This window comes from Tetrao urogallus (assembly GCF_951394365.1).
Source record: "Tetrao urogallus genome assembly, chromosome: 9".
NCBI classification, from domain to species: Eukaryota; Metazoa; Chordata; class Aves; order Galliformes; family Phasianidae; genus Tetrao; species Tetrao urogallus.
The window spans coordinates 17,889,295-17,909,913 of record NC_136822.1 but is presented as its reverse complement, the minus strand read 5'-3'; the positions used below and the strand labels follow the sequence as shown (position 1 = coordinate 17,909,913).

Genomic DNA, 20,619 nt, shown 5'->3' with positions numbered 1-20,619 from the left:
CTTTGACTGTCTCGGTTGTGAAAGCAGAGTCCAGATTTTGCCATGGCATCAGCTACCAAGGCACCGATTTCACTGAGTCAGAAATGAGTGTATGAGTCAGTATGTGTGAATGCTTTTATATCATCCTGATTTTTGGGGGGGAACAAACAATCGTTTTCTGGGAAGACTGCTCCTGTATTTTTCTGCCTACAGAGAAGAGCTGATGGATATTTTCAAAATATATGATGAAAAAAGGGCAATGTATTTTCCTAGCAGTAATTGTCAGTTGATATTTCTAGTTCAGTTATTGACTAAAGAATTTTACCTGCTTCTTGGATCTGCACAGCCTGAATTGCTAACACTTTCTGTCTGTGTAAGATACACTACATTGATAGCTGATGTCCAGTGACATTGTTAGGGAAGGTCACTGTGGAAATCTTTGTATAAAGTAAGAAAACTTTTTCTAGTTAGGGTACTTAGGAGCATTCAGATGCAGTTGCACATATCCTTAGCACAAAAAGGTGTGCTTTTTGGCACAGATGTCATAGAAAGTGAGGCAGAACCTGTCAGACACCTGCATCAAGAATATATCTGTTTTTGAAACTATCAGTCTGGAGGAGACTGATAAGACAGCCAAAAGTAATCTTGAGTTGAGAAAAGACAGAATAGTAGGATTTAAGATGATAGGGGCGAGGTGAGGTAAACAAGAAAGGCTCAGGGACGACAGATTTGTACTTACAGTGTTACTAAATAACATCCCTCATAACATGGCAAAGTATATATCTGGTAATCCTGTAATGACATCCTGAGAACCCAGCCTAAGTCTGAATACCTTTCTCCTTGTTGATAGCTTTTGTTGTCCTTCTGTCTCCGTTCCGTGGGAGGTGCATCCATGGTGTGTTGCTTTTTTTCCTTCAGAGTTTGCACATTTTTTTCCCCATTGTGCATCACACTGCCTGTACTGAGCATCACACTGCCTGTACTGAAGATCTCCGCTGCTTTACTGGAGGTACAGCACCTCTGCTGAGGCTCTGTTGCCTTTCCAAAGGTGACAGACAGGAGTTGTCTACGTGAAGCTGCTGGTCGTGGTTAGCAGGTGCTGGCACATCATGGTGATTAAGAACAGAATCATCACTGGCAGGCCGTGCTCATTTGATTCTTACCTGCTGCAAATAGTAACATCAGCCCTGGAGGTAATTTCAGAGTTTACAATCTGAGGCAAGGATATATGGGACAGTGAGACAAGTGACACCTGAGTTCCAGGTATCTTTTTGAATTGATGGTGCAGATGATGAAACCTTTGCAGAACCCAAGTGGTTCTCCATCTTCTGTTCAGTACCAGAAGCTTCCTTGCAGACCCTGAGCCTCCTGAAGGGAGGTGTTTGGGAGTGCAGAGGGAGCGTTGTCTTGTTTTACTAACCAATTTCTGTTTTACTCCTTATTCTTTACTTGGTATTTGAAGTATTTCTATGATATTTACATTTATTAAGTGACTAGCGGTGAGACACTGTCTTGTGCTGTCATGTCACACTTCTTAAAAAATAACACCTGTTCCTTATAGATAAGGCAAGAAACAAATTACTTCAGAGTACCTCTCTCTAACATTTCATTTGTCTTCCTGATTGTATAAGGGTAGTTACCTTCATGCCAAAGTTAATTATGGACAACTCTGGAATTACTTAATCTGTCAGAAGTAGCAAGAGATAAAACATCTGTTTCCAGTGCTGCAGGGCTGGGTGAGTGTGGACTGGATAGTTTCTCTCTCCTATTCTGCTGATTTTTGGAGTTCCTGCTGAAGTTGCTGTGATTTCTGCTTCAATCAGAATTGCTGGTCTGCACCTTAAATTTGCAATGTCTCACTAGCAAATGGTTTTCTTTATGACAGTAACACATTTATGATGCTTCACTTCTTGGGTTATCCTTTCCCTCTGTGTCAAGAAGAAAATTATTTCTAAAGGAATAAAGTTTGCATCAGCTGATGTTTTATAATCTGAAGAGCATATCTGGTAACCATAGAATTTGCCATTACATTGTCAGCACAATTTCAAATGAATGACTTTATTCTTCTTAAAACTCTGTCTTTCTCAGCAGTAACACTGTTTCCTGAGTATTGCTCACTCTTTGTTTTTGCTGGTTTGCCAAATACGTCCTTCAGTTTAAGTGCAGACAGTAACTTTAAGCTGTGTTTGTTTGGAATGTGTTGAAATCCATAAATGGTTTTGTGGTTTTCCTTGTTCTTTCTCCTGTGAGCATTGCAAGATGCGAACTCCATCTGGTGGCAGGATTACAGTGGAAAAGGAAAGGGTTGGTAATGCACTTACAGGAAGAAGTAAAAGCCTTTCACTGACTGTTGATTTAAAAAGGTAATATCTCCACAGTCAGAAATTAAATTGTTAGCCTGAGGTTTTTCCAGAATAGGCTTCTCATTGCTTAGAATAGTTTTCTTTCTATTACAGCCAGCAAGTAGGGCTTAAACCTATCTGGCTGTGTCCTTTTCCTCTCATCAGTTTAAATCAAAGTAGTTCTTGGCTCAATCTTCACAATATTCTGGATCCCTTTGGTTTTCTCCATCTCTGTACAGAAGCATAGATCCTGTGGTTTAGGGTCTTTCTGTTCCCTGTGCTGCTTTGATTTCTTTTAATTGTAATCTCATGTTTGGTCTAGAGAAGCGTGGCTGTCGACTGTGTCCAAAAGCCAGAATGCATTGAACATCGTCTTGTGCACCTGTGCTCACTGGAGCCTCCAAGCTGCTGCTGCTACAATCCTGCAAGAAAGGGAAAGACGTGGTGGGGATGGGTTGGTGGTTGGACTCGATGATCTCAGAGGTCTTTTTCAAACGTTATGATTCTATGATTATGTAACCCAAGGGTAGCGTAACTGGCTGGCAGGGAATCACATTTCAGCCTAGGCCTTGCAGTGGTGGCCTCAACCCTACCCTTTATTCACAGTGCTGAAAAGGCTGGGTCATGCCACTGCAGCTTGCTGGGAGTCATGTCAGAGAAGTGCTATGAAGCTCTGAGACCGCTGACTTTCTATGTGACTATTTTTTATTTCATATCTCATAAAGCAAACTTGCCGACACCACCACATGACAAAATGATTCATCTTCAATCTATTGTCAATTACTTAAGCAATATATGTAGTTATATTAAAATGGGAATGATTTCTTAATTTTTTACCTGTCTGCTGAATGTGTTTGAGCCAATCTGCTATGCTCTCCTCCATAATACTACAAGTTAAAATATTCTGTAATAAAAGCTGAAAATCTGATGTTATCGGAGTATTCCAGGAGCTGTGGTTTGAGATAAATGTGAAATGCATTTGTATGGCCCAAAATGTCATATTTGTTGTGGTAGCTCTTTCTGTGGGAATTCAAGCTGTGTTTCTTATGTTTGAAGCACTGAATGGACCTTTTTTTGTAGATGTGCAGAACGTACTCTGGATGTTGCAAGGATAATAGCATGTCTGTTTGACACAGTCAAGAAGGGAACCAAAACACTGCATTTTTCAGTTGTCACTTCTTTCTGCATGTGCCTATGTTGTTGACAGCCTCCTGCTCTCAAAAATACCTAATTGCATATTGCTTCCTTATGATCATTTGCATGATGTCACTTCTATTATGCATTCATCATCTGAAAACTGCAACCATTAATTTAATAATGTTTCTAATGCTATGCTTAGCAGGAATTATTTGATAATCCATGCTATAATAATTGGGAGTGCTTTCTTGGAGATGGATAATCAGATTATGTTCATCTAGCAGTCTGTTTCAGATTTTTTAAAGCTTTTTATGTAAGTGATTTCAGGTTCATCATTTCTATGTTGTCAACTATGAAGAGAAGATGTATAAAAACTTATGTAGCAATCTTCTGAGAGGTCTTGTATAAAAAAAAGATTTTATACGTCATTGGTCCAAGAGTTTTTGGAGAGCGGGGAAAATACTGGTTGAGTTGCTGGAAACAATTTTGTACAAGAAGGGTCTGTGTACTGCTGATGGAAGCAGGTCTCTGAACTTCATAGCACTTCATAGAGAAGTGCAAGAGAGAAGTCCACTTGTTTTCACCATTAGAAGATCATTGAAACATACTGCAAATAATGCTTTCCATAAATGCGGACGTTTGATAGGATTTTGTAACATGAGTGTTTTTGACATGTTGTGGAATAGTCAGATACAAAAACAGTAGATAGAAAGGTTTTCTTAATTTAAACTTTACCCTTGTGTGGTGCTGTAACTTTCTGGGCTTAATATGAGGACACAACTTTAACCCATGTACACAATTGTAACTTAGTGTATGTCAGTGAAGTGATCCTGTTTGGCTTTTTTTTGTTGTTGTTAATCTTAGGAGCTTATATTTAACATTTGGCCTTTTTTGGATGGTAGATTCTTAGTGGCTCTGAAAATCTCCTGTGGTTGTAAGAAAACTAGTCAGAAATTTAAATACATCACTATACTCAGCAGTTTCACAGGGTCTTGAAAAATACAGGTTTTCAGTGCTTCTAGATCAGAATATTCAAGGAAAAATCTTGGCAAATAATAAAAGCAAGCGTTACCTTTATTTACTCAAACTTTTTAGTTAGTAACAAAATGTCTGTTCTTTTCTCTCTGAATCTTCAAATGTCTTCAAAAGTCACAATCTGCAGCTTCGACCCTGCAGATCAGTGGCATTTTACAAAGAAGCCTGGAGAAACAGGTGAATACGTTTACCCAGCAGGACAGCCCAATGTGTGCTTTTCCGTGTTTAATGCGGGAGTCAACAGCAGCTGGAAGCTGTTGTGAGGATTTCTCCCAGGTTTTCTCCCAGGTGAGTGATGCTGAGTGCAGGAGGCTGCCCGACAGAGTGAGCAGCCCCTTGTAGCTGTGTCTCCTGGGCTTCATGCTTCATCTAGCCTGAGACAAGCTGAGCTGTGGTTAGATGTGTCCTAGGGTAAGGAAAACAGGTTGTGTTCCAAACATCTTGTTTGCTTGTTGTCATCAGGAGTTGCAGTGAACTCTTGTGGTCTTTCTGCAGTCAGCCTTAAACTGGAAAGCAGGAGATGTGGGTTAACTAGTTGTCCATGTGCTACCAGCACATCTCTTTTTGTGTGTACATGTGCACACTCGCGTGCTTGTCTTACCTATTGAGCCTATACAGTTACATACTTAGATCTTTGACTTTCAAACAAACAAAATGTAGTTGAAATGGTTTTATAATTACATGCTTATGATCTGTGTATGACATTTTCTGTATTTATTTTTTGCCTACAGCTGACCTGTTTTGAGCTTTATCCTTAAAATGGCAGCATGTAGAAACGTGTATGTTTAGCATTGTTTCGTACATTCTATGAATCTATGATACGTGAATGTTCTGGAAATATTAACTAATAGAAACAGTGTTCCTTTTCTTCCATTCATTCTACGCTTCAGATGCATCTTTCTATTGTAAAAGCATGTATAGTTTCTTGAAAGCTGCTATATTTGCAGGTAATAGAGTACTTAAATAGTGACTGCTTGGTCTCATTTTCCATCACCTTCAGGCCACGTATGGAATTTTTAACCTGCTTGTTGTATTCATACAGTTTATTTTATCCTATTAATAGCAAACCTTTGCAGAGGCACAGAGCCCATTCAGCTACAAACTTTTGATGAGGTAATGTCATTTCAGGAAACAAAGCAGCTATGCTCTGTTAGCAGAAAGGCTAGGATTTGACTCATGTTGGATGGTGGCTTGTCAAGAACTTATCATTAGTCTCAGGGAGAGGACTTCCAACAGAAAAATATTTTGGTAGTTTGCTGATGAGCTGGACTACCGAATACATAATATTTAAAATGTGCTAATAAACCCAGCTCATTTTGATTGAGGTCAGCATCACAAGAACAGCATAAACAGTAATTTTCAGATGGAGAGCAAAGGGCTAAGGGAGGGCTTGGGATAATACTAATAATCTCTTAGCTGACACAGCTGCAACTGGAGAGCCATGTGGATTTATAGGGTAAATTTCGAGTAGTGCTAATGTAACAGCCTATTTGTAGGCAGAACATTTGGTAGACTTTGGAGACTTGGGCTACAGCGTGAGCGGTTGGAAGAAGAAAAAACAGGTGATATTCCTGGTGTGATGTTTTCTCAGAAAGGCATGGTGCTGCTGACTTGCCTTTCTTCAATGAGGTTTAATAACTGACAGGAAATTGACTTCCGAACCGGCTTCTTAGGTCTTGAATAATGCTCCTATCTCCAGTGCTCATTGTTTTTATTCCAGAGTATTTTTTTTATGTTTAAATATGGGCCTAGGATTCTAATGTTAACGATCTATTAAATATATATATATATATATATATAGGCTATGGATAAATTGATTAGTTCAGTTTTCCCAGTTGTTGGTAGGTTTACTAAATATATAGCTGCTGAGCGTAATTTTGTTGATGATTTAAGAAGTACATCCCAGCCATGTAACATAGTAAGCCATAAAGCTATTATTGTCTTCATATAAATGTGTCATTAAACTGCATCTCCTAATATAGTGGCCAAGGTGAACAGAAGATAAAAGAATGCACAATTATTTTTTTAATCAACAAACAAAAAAACAACACAAACCAAACTTTGGTAAGCTATTCTTCTGTTCCAGGTAGTGCATTGGTGTGAGTAATATTTTAGAATAAAATTTAAAAGGCAGTAAAGGATTAATGTCAACACATAAGGATTTCACCCATCTTTATAAAGATTTTGTGTCTTTTTCAGCCCAGAGAGCAAACTTGTGGACACAGAATGCCAAGTAATCTCAGGCAATACCACTTTTAGATAAAACTTACTAGCTTCAGTACAAGGAGAAAAAACGCTTTCAATAGGCTGCTCCCCTCCTGACCCACTGGCTGAATACTGTGTATAAATTATTTTCATAAGCCCACATTTCTGGGGTATTTCCTCTAAGTGCTTTCTCTCATGATATGCAGGTCGAAGGGCTGGGTAGATGTGGGGTCAGCTCCCTTATCAGATTGAATTCTTCCTTTCTTTTTTCTCTCAAGATCTATTTGATACACTTGGCATTTCTTCAGTCCCAAGGCTCAAGCACATCCTGTAACTCGTTAGCTGGTTCTGCCTGCTTGGTATGTAAAGTAACGTGTTATGTTGGAGCATAAGGCTGAAGTTAGCAAGGGATGCTTCAGAAGTGATTAATGCTAAAGGAGGAGAGCAGAGGTGAAGTCATCCAAGGCTGAGGTTACCAAAGTACGGTTTGCAGTAGGAAGAGAAGGTCGGTGAGGGGAGACCCTAGAGAAGTTCTAACAAAGATCAGTGAAAGGAGCTGAGTATGTGGTTTGAGTGAACCGACAGCTCAAAAATATGAGCAAACAACCCAAAGCCAAAGCAAAACAAAAAATAAAGAAGTCATAAAGAAGAAGGGGTATAGCCAGGTTGTGACAGTTTCGATAATGTAAAATTCCCTGAGAAAGATGATAAAGCAAAGGATGGAGTGGAGGTTTCCTTCTGTATGTAGTGGTGGTGGTTTCTGTTGTGGAGAAAACATTGTAAGGACTTTGTCTTGATTCACAGTGACTGGCAGATGCTTGGACATCTGTAGACTCTGTGTTCTTGTGATACGTATAGCAAGACCCAGTGTTTACACAGTGTTCCAGACTTTAGCTAGGTAAATCTTGTATTTGGAGATGCGTATAGAGAAGTTGCTCCCAAATACAATTCAAAATAGAGGTTGAAGTCATTTTGTACTCCTGATTCCTTGGTAGGAACCATGGTAACACCACACTAAGACAAGAATCGCAGCTAATATTGTATTGTGTTGACTGAACTATCAATTTGACTGAGAATGTTTAGCAACCCTCCTGTGGTCTGTTACAGTGGCATCAGATAAAGTGAATTGTGAACTTGGCCAGATGTGGTATTTATTTTAATTGTGATAAGATATTTTGAGGGAAAGATTATGGATTTTAGTCTTGCATGTGTTTCAGGATTATTTTTCTTGGACAGCAGGATTCACAGTAATGTAGTGTTCCTGCTCCTTCTTACCATCTGACATGCCTCACATTTCTCAGGTCTCAGAATAATTGTTGCTTGTCTTTAAAGTGAAGCTTTTAAAAAAAGTAACTTGATTAAACATCTAACCCAAATTCAGAAGTTAATGAATGCTGTCTTTGCTGTCTTTGTTGCTGGCCTGTGGGCTGAAAGAAATTAATGCAGTTGGATGTAAATGTGTGTACATTTTAGTTTAAAAGTAGCTTCTTTGAGTATAGTTTCAATTAGGGAAGGGGAAGAGAGCTGGCACTTTACACTGGGATGACATGTTGCTGCTTTGTGTCTACCCTGACCGTGGCAGAGAGGTTGCAATTAAATGGTATCTGAGGTCTCTCCCAACCCCCAAGCCATACTGTGATTCTACACGTGCAATATTTGCACTTGTGTAACTTAAATCAGTTAATTAAAATATGTTTGGAATCTGTAACCTAGAATTGCAGTATGGTGTTCTGAGGAATAACTACCCATGAAATGTTGAGTCCTCCAGTGACTGCTGTGTGTTCTGGCAGATTTTATCCATCATGAAGGACTTGGCTCTGCTTGTGGGCAGGCAGCATCTTGGGGCAGAGCGTTCAACCATTCAGTTGAGTGGAGGAAGCAGTTGAAGAATGGATACATTGCTCGTTGGGCTTCTTGCAGTGTCCCTGCTTTTGTATTTGTTTGTGCTAAACAACGTAGGCTTTTCTTTTGGAAGATTTCCACTGAATTCAACCCAGTTTGCCTTTCCTCAAAAGACTTTATGCATACCTATGGTTTAGAGGCTACTCTTCCATGCATAGTTACAGCTAATTGTCAAGTTTAACTTCTTTTATTTGGTGTAAGTTGTTGACTGTAACTACACTGCTAAGGTTGTGCTTTTACCTTCTCCCCTCGATTAAAGTGAGTAAGTCTGAAGCTGTATAGTTCAACTTGATTAAATGTATCTAGTCAAGACCTCTTATTATTTTTTTTTCCATTTTGATATTTATCCTTTTATGTATCTGCTAATGTCACAGGTTCTTAAGAAATCTGGGGTGAAATGTGTTTGCATAATCCGTTCAGGTAGTTTTATTCAGAGAATATGAGCATCAGCAGTGTTAATAACAAATACAGCCTCTGCCTCCCAGAATTACTTCACCCAGTACACAGTTTAATAAATGACCACTTTTATAGTTAGATATAAGAAGCAATACCAGATGACCATGGCAACGTTTTTATTTTCTGCAGTGTATCTACATAACCGTGCTCAGTATGCACGTACCCAGTAAAAACCTGCATCCTGCACCACTGCTGAATTTCTGAGTGCTTGTTGTGTCTCTATGTCCATGTGTACCTTATTTAACACTGCATTAAGAGCAAGTTAGGACTCAGAATCAGAATTTCTTTATAGGGTGAGAGATGAGAAACTATACTGAAATTTACCATTCATAAGTAATGATGCTGCTTTCCCTCTCACCTCCATTACCCCCACCTCTACCCTCCCCCCCCCCCCAACATTTAATTGATACTGCAGCTTTGGAATGGAGCACTTTCCTCTTTACTGCCTAGCAACAGTCACCCCCCTCTGGCCTTCAGGTTTAAACATTGCCATTCTACAATAGCCCATTTGTACTTGCAGTAAGCAATTCAAGTGATTGCACGTTAAAGTGTGTTCAGTACTAGAGGGCATTTGTCAGCCTTGATTCTAATTCCTGAACATCTGCATATTGCTGCTGTTTTTGTCCTTTATTTATGCTTTATTCCTTCAAAATTGACTTGGAAATTTTAGTTGTATCAGAAAAAGATGCTGAAAATGAATTAGATCATGTAAGTATTACTCGTTGAAAACACAGACTGCTGTTTGTGAGGCATGGCACTACTTTTTAAAGAAGCGCAAAGATTCTGAGAGAAATCTAGAACAGGCAAGAAAACATCGGTAAAGAGATTTCTTGAGTGAATGAGTCACACTTCTGAGATTGCAAAGGGAAAAGAAGGAATGTTGCATGCCCAGAAAGAATCAAAGTAGAAGCTGGAGCAGGGCAGAGTAAGGTTCTGTTTTAGATGAGTGTATGAAGATGTAGTCAGGACCATTCCTTCTTGAAGTACAGGAAATGGAAGAAGCAAGTTTTCCATTCTGAAGTTTGAGGTCAATAAAGCTGAAGGGCTATGTGAATTCACTGGAGAGCTATAGAGAAGAAATCAGAATAAAGGACAGTAGAGGAAGTAGAAAAGACTTTTATGAGGGCAAATAGTAATTGGATGCTAATTATGCATTTTAAATGCAAGCAGCATACCTGCAAGGTCCATTTTGTGGAACTGAGTTTCAGAAGGAGTGGAGGCTTGATGGAAGCAGGCCAGAAGAAACTGGGGAGAGCAGTTGGATTTTTGGGACAGGAACTCTGAGAAAGGGATAAAAAGATTTGAGGGTACTTGGCTTAAGAAAAAAAAAAAGGAAAGATCAGATGAGGAAAGGCCATAGGAGCAATATTCAAGTCTAAAAAAAAAAAAAAATTGCAAAAAACAGCATGCTTAAATGCAGCAGGAGATGGTGGGATTATTTAGGATGGTCAGGGAACTCTGTACCTGGAACAGGGCAGGAAATCTGCTTGCAGTGGCAGCAGGGTGAGCTGAGCTTTGGACCAAATAATCTCCTGTAGCTTCTTCTAAGCCTCTCTTTTCAGGATTTTATGCTTCCTCCTTTGGAGAGGGCTGTTTGAGTATCCACAAGCAGTTTGATCTGCGATATGGCATAAATAACTTGTGTGATGTTTTGTTTATTCAAACTGATGCATCAGTTCAAAGATGTCAGTAATTTGAGATAAGACAAATTCATCTGAAACATGGATTGGGTGGTGAGATGGAGATGATCTGAACTAAGCCCTGTGGTATGAGATTCAAGATAACGTTTTTACTACGTGAATACGTAGAAATTATTTCGTTTCCTTTCTCCCTTTTTTTAGCTGCAGTTTCCATTTTAGGTAATGCACCTGGCTGAACTTGTTAAAGTTTTCATAAAATGTCTAAGCTGACACATTGGTTAGAAATCTCTCTAGTTTCAGTAGAATTGCACTGGGAAGTTAAACATATACAGGTGACAAAATGAAACCGGTAACAGAAATGTTACATGACTTTGTGTTCTTGTTAGCTGAGGCCTTTCTGTCTATAGGGTTAACTTTTGAGATTTATGAGCTAAAATGAAGCTCTCGCTTTCTTTTTCATTTTAAAAATTAAACATTTGGGGATTTATGTATTCCCAAATCATTCTAAATCTTCAAATAATGGGTAGCTTTTCTACGTTTTTCTAGGATTTTGGGTTAGGATGCTTTCTTAATTCCCTAAAGCATCCTCTGGGAAATGGGTTTTTATTCAAAACTTAAATAATACAGTTTAAATAAGGAATTCCAGTGCTGTCAGAATAACACCTGGCATTCAAACTAACTGCTTTTCTGTTCCCATGTAACTTAACATGGGAAATGAAAGAAAAAAGTATTGCCAGTTGGGCAGAATTAAGATATATATATATTTTTAACAGCAGATTCTCTATATAAAAAGCAATGTTTGAATGTTTTTGATCAATAGATTTTCTTTATATATTAAAAAAAAAAAAAAAAGCATTAGTGAAGCATCCATTGCTTTTCACATCCATATAGAATGTGTCTCTTACTGTAAGTAAACGTTTCTCAGGCAGTAAAAGGTATCACCTGGACTTGATTATACAGCTGCTCTCATTTTATTGAAACACTGGTATATTCCCTGTGGTCTGCAAAGAAAAGAAGCTTGTATCACAGCGAAGTTTTGCTGGTCAGCTCTCAGCCTGGGAAAGCAGAGTTATGTGCAACACTTTCAAGTTGGGGGACTTGTCTTTGTCCCCCTGCAGCTGCAGCACACCCTGCCCTCACATTGCAGCCTGCTGGCAGATGCTGGGCACTATTGTTTGCATCTCACTGCTTGAGTTGTTTGGAGGAATCTTTTGTTGCTTTAGGAGAAAATAGTGGTAAAGCCCTTTGTAGAATAATTAGACCTATAAATTTCAAGTAATTGTGTATTCTCTTTGCTGTATATAACACAGGGTAGGATATTCTTGTATGTCCAAAGTAAAAAAATTCAGGTTGTCAGAATAATGCTCTGACTTAGGATAGAGTGTAAGTTGATCTGAAATACTTCTGATGTAATTGGACAAAGGTCTAAATTGTGATGTTCACCCCTCCAAATCATATTCTGTAGCAGAAAATCTGTGAGTGGGAAAATTAGCAAATTAACAGGGAAGTTAGTAGGACAATGACAATAGTGATGGTCTTACTGATTTAAAATAGCATTATTTTCAGATACTTTCTCGCAAATGAGATTGTTAAATGAAGAAGAGATTTCTTCTATACTCATTTCCATTCTGTGTGTGTATATATATAAGTTTACTTACAATCAATTCATCTGCTGAAAATAGTTTGCCATATAATAAACAAGAACTGTATTGGATCAGTCCTCTTTGCATTAAGCATCTGAAGTCTGAGAGTTCAGTAACAGAAAGAGACGAAATTTACTTGTTTGCCTAAATGGAAGGCCTTTTGCCTAAGCTGTTCTGTAAATATAAGGGACAATCAGTCATGACAGTGACTTTTTTTTACACTGAAGTATACAATTTAAAAGGTATCTTTCCTCTCCTCCTCTGGCATCTGGCATAAACGGTCTTTAGGATTTTGAGTAATTGCCCATTTGAGAGGCTGGACCTGTCATTCTCCATATTAAGGTTTCTGTGGTTCATTAACTATTCTGAAAATGGATAATGATGGCCATCCTTTTTTTCTGTATGTCTCCAGAATGATGGGGGAGAAATACTAAATGGCATTCTCATCTGCCTCTGCACTGAATAATTAAGCAAGATGTGTCATGAAAAACCAAGTGATGTTATAAAAATAGTTAAGGATGGTTTTAAACACAGTGTAAGATGGTTTGATAACCGAAACCTTCAAATGTGAATCGGGCAGTCTGGTTTCTATGGCTACTTCTATAATTGCCTACCTACCTGTCTTTGACTCATTTGTTTATACTAAACATTTTAAAAACGTCTGCAGTTTTTCTTTGTCATGTCTTAGGTATCTGGTTTAATATCTAAGTCAGTTGCTTTTCAGATTTTGCCTCCATGGTTGTGAGTGATCAAAAATCAGTAATTCAACAAGTTATCACAGGACAGCAAAACGCAGTGATTACTGATGCCCATAGTACGTTGCAATTATACAGTAAAATGAGCTTGTTTAAACAACCTTTACTCTCATCAGAGTGTTTTACTGTACTTCTGTGCTCTGCTGATAAACTCGTTTGTAAAGTAACGTGATAACATTGGTTGTTTGCCACCTGTTCTATTTTTCATATACAACATACAGGTAGGTTCTCTTTATTTTTAAGAATGTGATGTATTTAGAACTGTTTGTATGAAATTCATCAAATAATTTATGTTGCAGGTATTCAAAGTCTTTTTCTCTGACTTGCAAAGCATTTGAATGAAATAAGAGCTAGTGGTTTTTGCCCAGCAATCTCTAGATTCAGGTGCTAGGCCACATAATATTTTACAGACTCTAGATTAGAGGTTTTTGGTTTTTTTTTTAATGTAACGCATTTTCAGATGGCCTGTTTGTTGACAGATCAGCTGTTGATCTGTTGGTAGATCTGGCCGTGTCCTCAGTGTTGTGACACAGTTTCACTCGTTAGATTAACATGTAGGTCGCGTAACCACTTCATTTTGTTCAATGACAGCTTTTGATAATTTTCTTTCTCCATCAATAATAAGATGCAATCAATAGTTTTCTGCTGATAGACCATTACAATATCATGGGCTCTAGAATTCTCAGTGAATGTGTAGAGTTCACTGTTGCATAAAAGACATTTTAGAATGCCTTTACGTTGTTTTTGTCTGATGCCGGAATGAGGAAGGCGTTGAGTTTTGCCACTGGAATTTCTACAGTGAGAGATTCCGCAACAAAAGAACCGCTGTTCATTAAACAAATAGATCTCTAAATAACCTTCTTTGTTTTGTTTAGAACTGTATATTGCTGAAAAATCAGGTGAATACTCTCAGCCAAGTCACAAGCTGTATAGGAATTGCTAACTCATGGTCTGAACCAGTGATTGAGCACCTGCTGAAGGGACACAGCCAGCCCCGGCAGCACAGGTGAAAGGAACTCACCTGTGCAACCTGGTCCCAACCCCTCCTTAAGCCTCATTTAAGGCCTGGCTTCCATGAGGAAAGGATCTCTACCTGGAGATTCCTCCTTTTGGAGAATTTGGTGGGCCTTGATCCTGGGGATGGGTAAGAAAATTGTTCTTTCTTTAACTGGATTACGACCCTCTCTTTTTTGAGTAATTTAGAACTGGTTGTCTGCCATTGCATTTCCCTACACAAGGATTTAGAGCTATAGGTTTTTCAGAAGTCTTCTATGTTTGAGACAGACTAGAAGAGTTTTTCTGTGTGCTTGCCATGTTTTTACTCTTTTTTAAGCAATCATTCGATAGATCTTAGCTGCAACTAGTATTGGCATTCTTATCTTCTGATGCATTTGACAGATTTGTATGCTGGCTACTTGTCAGCAGAACTGACATCCACATCTCTTAGCTTTGCAAAGCTCACCTGTGGCCAGTTTGTGACTTTGCAATATGTAGTGCACATTAACAATGAATGTTTTCCAGTAAACTTCAGAAACACAGAGTGAGAGAATCAGTCGTTTTTCAATGCCTTTCCCCATCTGTCTGGAACGCAGGTTTGGCTTGCATCCTGATGTTGGCAAGTGAGATTTGAACTATCCTGGTGGCTTTTATTTAAGACGCATAAAAGGGATTTGACTGTCTGATGCAGTGGGGAGCACCACTATGCTTAGTAGTCCTGCAGTGAACAAAACAATGTACAAAATAGCCACGCTTGGAAGCCAGCGTGGGCCGAGATCTGAGTCTGTTCTTCAATCCTGTGAGAGAGAATTCCACAGGAAAATGAGAGGTTTGGTCTACAGCTGTTGTGCATGTAATTATAACATGGTAGGAAAGGGTGCATATCCTTGGGTTCCCCTGGGAAAGTCTAATAGCCAGGTGGACCTAGACAAAGTACGAAAAAGTTTGTTGAAAAGTACTTTTGCACCTGCTTTTGTGCTTCATTTGCTGAATAGAAGACTTAAGTCGTCCAAGGTGCACATGACTTCAAAATAATAAATCAAAACCATTTTTCTGCTATGGAGCTGCATAACCAAATCTGGAGATGGTGTTCTTTCACCTGATATTATGTATTTTTTATGGTTTTATGAATTACATTTACTCAGTCTCTGCAGAAGATGAAGACTGTTGTTAATCATACTGCTTTATGTTAATAGCTTGATGTCTTTATTGTAGGTACTATGTAGCATTCATAGACACGATGATATAGATCTGTAAATGCTTTGATAGCAAAAGCAATATATAGATATCTACGAATGAATATGATGTCTGATTTCCTCTGACTCAGACAGCAAGCATCCCTCACTGTATCTGGATGAGCTGCACATAAATACCTGCCAGGCAGCACGGTGGCACAGGGTGGGACTGGCAGCAAGTCCTGCTCATCATGAGGACCTGTTGCCGTCTTCCTGAGCGGTGCCTGCTGTGGGGCCTGGCCTGCCGAGCAGGAATGGGTGTATGGAAGGAAGAGCATCTGGTCGTGTCGAGGCTGACTTGTGCTTAACCACAGCTTTGCACTGCATTTGTGCTGCAAACTTCCTCGAAATGTTTCTCTGAAATGTATTTATCAGTAGGTTAAAACTTTTCCTCTGTTGTGCTTCCATTGTTTCTTTTGGAATCTGCAGATTTGGGGCAGTCAGTTCAGACTGTAGGAAATCTGAGTGGGCAGGCAGGAGACCAGGCAGCTGAGCACCCTAATTAACAGGAATGTGTAATTAAAATGCAGGCAGATGTGGCTTGGGCAGGTGGTATTTCCTGGAAGCATTTACAGTGCTCTGTGGAAATGTAAATGTGATGGATACAAATAGATACACTGCCTGCTACTGTGCACAAAGCTTGTGCATATGCTGAGCAGTCAGTGGGTGCGAGTGCTGAGCGCTCGCTTGTCCAGCGCTTCCAAAGTAGCCGTGTCTCAGCTCACGCTGGACTGAAATGAGTTCTGCACTCCTGAGCACGGATAAACATCTTGAAAACTCTGCATGGACCACGTTTGTGGGTAGGAAAAAGACACGTGCACAGAAGTCTATAAATATAATAATCCCATATCATGTTTCTTACATTTGTTTTTAATCACCTTTTGCCAACTACAGTTATAAACAGTATATTGGCCTAGATAACACTTTAATGTAGTTAATTAAAAATGCTGTCTGGCAAATTTGTTGTGACCTCCAAACTTTGGGAACAGCTACCCAGCTGAAAATTCCGAAATTGTATTTGTTCTCATTTGTTATTGAACACTGATTTTTGTGAATTAGTGGAGACCAAAAAATAAAAAATAATTTTAAAAAGTAAAAATTAACCATTAAAAATTGAGAAAATAAAAATTAGATGCATTTCTAACTGTGCAGAAGTGGAACTCGGGTTATTTTTAATATGGCAGCAAACACTGTCTGTTTTCCACTCTTATTTCATTATAGACATTAAATCTGCAAAGAAAATGAAAGAAGAACACAAAGCTATTCACACTTGAGGGAAAATTCTGTCCCTGGATATTCAAAATTAAATCTATAAAAATACCGTGGTTTCAGAATTGGTTTTGTGATTGTTTCATTTGTTTGTAACTGTTTAACACCATTACCTGGTAAGGAATTGTGATGCTATTATGTTATTTTATCTTTTGATTCCTTAAAGTGCTTTTTGTAAGTTCTCAGTATCTTTTGAAGAGTATTTTGCAGTGTCCCACTATGCCCAGCAAGCAGCTGGCCTTTCTGCGTTACCTTCTTTCCTTTAGGGAGCTGTGCCCAAAGGAATTATTTTGTGGCTAACAAATGACTTTCCGCTGAGCTGCTTCAACTCCACGTTTCCTGTGGTCACCAATTTTAAAATGAAATTTCTTTATTTTATTTTGTGTGCGTGCACATGTGCTCCCTTACCTCTTGTAATCATCTCTTAAATCTTGATCTTACAAAGGAAGTCTATGAGTGTGCCTTCAGAAACACTGCCTTGGTCTTTTCACCATATCCACTTGGAAAACTTTGTTGTAGGTAAAATGGTGCCTCTTTTCAAAGTTTTAAGTCCAGTTATGTTCATTTTTTTCAGTTCAGAAGTGGAAAGTGTTTGAGGTGGAGCAGAATATGCATGAAAACAAACATATTTTGATCTGTGTTAGTTCAGTGTTTGAGCCACATCTGATCTATATTAGAAAGCAAACAAAATTAACTTGTGTAAACCCTTTGAGAGCATCAGATTAAGGCTCAGTAATATTTGGACTGTTACTGTTATACTTATTAATATTGATTCTAACTTGAGACCAAATCCTACGTTGTTGGTGGCTCCACTTCAATAAATTATGCAGATTTATAGCAACTCAAGAAATGACCATTATGTTTGTGGTTATTCACGTTGACTGAAGCTGGACAAGTAGCTGAATAGTGTTGTTTTAATGTAAGGGAATACAAAAATTTGGCTGAGGTTATTAGAGGTCATAATGCAAATGGAAATTAGCAATTGCATTGGTATTGATTCCTACTGAGTGCACTGCTGAGTGCAGAAGTGAGAAGCACGATCATCCACAGATCGTTTCCACAGTGTAATTCTTACTGCTATGAATCTTAATGCTCTGGCAGCTGTTAGAAGTACATTATGGGACATGTAGAGTGACTGCAGTAGGACACGAGAAACGAAGCAATTTTTTTTAACAGCTGGGATGGGGCTGTCAGACAATATTTTCTTTTTGTATGTTACAGTTGTTAGCCAACTAGTGTGTGGTAAGAATTATTGGTTAAAATACTTGTCAATTGAAGTCTGTGCAGTCAAAAAATTATATCAAGTTTAAGTGCAGGTCAGTCATTGTAAGAAACCTAGAAAGTAAAAGCCCTTGGCATTGTGTTTCTGGTTATGAAAGCAGCCTAATATGTGCTGATTTATTTTAATGTACAATTTACTCATAATTTGCAATTTGATTTTAATATGCTATAATGAAATTATGGAGTAAATAGTCAGTATGCTCATTTCTTTAACCTAATCAGATGTGTTGTCACAGAAGTTTCAAAGACACGCTTATTCAGTTATGAAGTAGAAAGTAACTTCTATTATTAAAGGAGCAATTTGATTACTCTATCTTTGTCTTTTTTTAATGTTTAATTACTTTTATTGAAACTGAATCCTTCTTCTTGCACTATGTCCTAACCTTATTGGCCTGGGATCAGTTTCACACTGGCATTTATTCTATTAATGTTTCCATTTCTCACATCATGGCAAATGTGGATGTTCTGTTAATGGCTGTGTTAATCAAACAACTTTCTGTATCTCTGCAGTGCCCAAGTTTATGACATTACAATAGCGGGTACAGGAGATGAAATTGAAACCTTACAGTATATACTACAAATTGAATTGCCTTGTCCATTTTGTGTAGGTTGCTTGAAGACTTATTTTAGATAATTGAAAAAGATTAACACTGCAAGAATAACCTTTGACAGCTATTCCTTCTGACAGGATCTCTGAAGTTTTAACTAAGTCCAGCGTTCTTGTAAAGATTTTGAACTTTGGACGCTGCTAACCTTGTTACTGTGATGCAGGCTGTGTTACAATATAAATCTTTCAAAAGAGCCTTTAAAAAAAAAATCCATTTTACATTGGCATGCTTATTCAACTCCAATTTTATCTAATGTTCTTTTGTAAAGGCCTGTCGAGCTGTGAGTTTTGTTGGGTAGGGAAGGAAGTCTCTGGAACGGCAGTAAATCCTACGCATTCCACGGAGGTGTTCTCTGGGCATTTGATGCCCTGCCTGCCTGCAGCTCCTGGCTTGCCCAGAGATGCCCAAAAATGCAGACGTGTAATTGGTGCAATTCTCAAGTATCTATTGCCTGCAGGAATGGTTTTAAGGTTGCTACGCATTATTCAGCCTTTGCTTTTGATGTGTACAAGATCTCTGTGTTATTTTCAAGGATCTACTAAAGACTGTGAAGCATCTAACTATCTTGAGAACTGGCCTTTTTGTAAATTTGTGAGCGAGAGTTTCAGGCAATGTTGGTATTTCTGTGCTTTAAAGTTAATACCTCTGTTATCCCTAGTCTTGTGTCTCGGTCTTGACATCTTCAGACCTACTGCATAAATGAGAAAATCCTCAAACTCAAAAAATATTCCCTGCATTTCTTTGTACTGCGTTTAGAGAGTGCTTTACTATTTGAATAATGCTGCTTTTTACTTGTGACCTACTTTTCTTACATAACTATGTATCTACAAAACTATATCCTGTAAAGTTATCCTTAAAATGTGTTCCTACGTCTGTGATCTGGCATTTCCTGGGAGGAAGGTGGCCCTTCTGTGCTGTCATTTTGTTCTATGGCCCGCCTGGTGGCAGGTGTCGAACAGTAATACAAACCCAGTGATATAAGCCCAAACAAGCTCACCTGAAGTCCCTGTAGGATCCATCTGGCCAATACTGCCAAAATGATTTTCAAGCTGGAGTCTTGTGCTTGCCAAGCTGTTGGCTGAAGCAATCCTTCAATGTAGGTAGGAGGGATGAGGATCACCTTCCTACAACTGAAACAGTATTTGGGGAAACAATGCTATTCTGCTTAGGAAATTTGCTTTACTTGATGAATTTAAGACAAACACATAACTAATCTTCAGCACCACCTCCTCCCTAAAGTTCCTGAAATATTGTTTTAGATTGTATTCATTTCCTTACAGTGTTTGGTTAAGTTATCAGAAACTCGATCAGCTCTCCAGAAATGAATTTTGAAACTATTGCTGTCATAATTTCTACTGACTCTTTGCATTTCAATGTAGTGTTTCTTATATAGCTTTTCTATATATCTTTTTCTTTTCAAAAAAGTGTTTGCTTTTGCCTTGTAACGGGTGAAAATTATTTGCAAAGACAGTGAAGCATGACTTCATTTTTTAAATCCCTATTTAATGATCTTTCATAAATGCCATGTTTCATTCAGATAACATTATAGATGGCTGCGTGCTAAGGTGCAGGTCTTGGTGGGAAGGGATCTTAAATTGTTTGCTTGTTTTTCTCCAGAGATTTGTTACAATCCCCTAGAGAAGATGATGTAGACGCTGCAATGAAAATTTTGCTCCAGTGGACTTCTCATGGCCTTGAAGATGTCCAGCTGGTAAATTACTCTGTTTTGCTCGACCTACCAGACTCTTCTTCAAACACGATAACTCTGAAAAACAGCGGTGAATGTTTTTATCCTGATGGACAGCAGTGCAGCAAAGTGACCAAAACACTTCATAGCCAAGACCTCCTGTACTCATACGCAGCTTACTCTGCCAAAGGAACTCTTGAGGTAATGTGTCTATTTGTCTCTGTCTTTTGTGTTGGAATAGTTACAAAACACCGGTTTCCATTGAACTTGGCTGGAAAAAGTAAATGTGGTGAATTGCCCAGCCTTAAGATAATCCAATATATGCTGTTGAAATGTGATGTGGCCCAAATCTGAAGTTGAATGTTAAAAATCAGACAGACCTGAAGACTTCATGTGATTTTTTTTTTTTTTTTTTTTTTTTTTTTTTTTTTTTTATTACTGCTTATTTT

General features: G+C 38.4%; 1 protein-coding gene across 1 annotated transcript in view; it reads left to right on the top strand.

The window, feature by feature from the left end:
• The window catches only part of NAALADL2 (N-acetylated alpha-linked acidic dipeptidase like 2), a gene marked incomplete at both ends in the record, with an annotated part of 278,850 nt that overhangs the window by 107,595 nt on the left and 150,636 nt on the right, over nucleotides 1-20,619 (top strand). Inside the window, one exon of the mRNA XM_079539540.1 lies at nucleotides 20,101-20,371. Within this exon, the coding sequence (XP_079395666.1) occupies nucleotides 20,101-20,371 (271 nt within the window). The remainder of the gene's footprint in view (nucleotides 1-20,100; nucleotides 20,372-20,619) is intronic.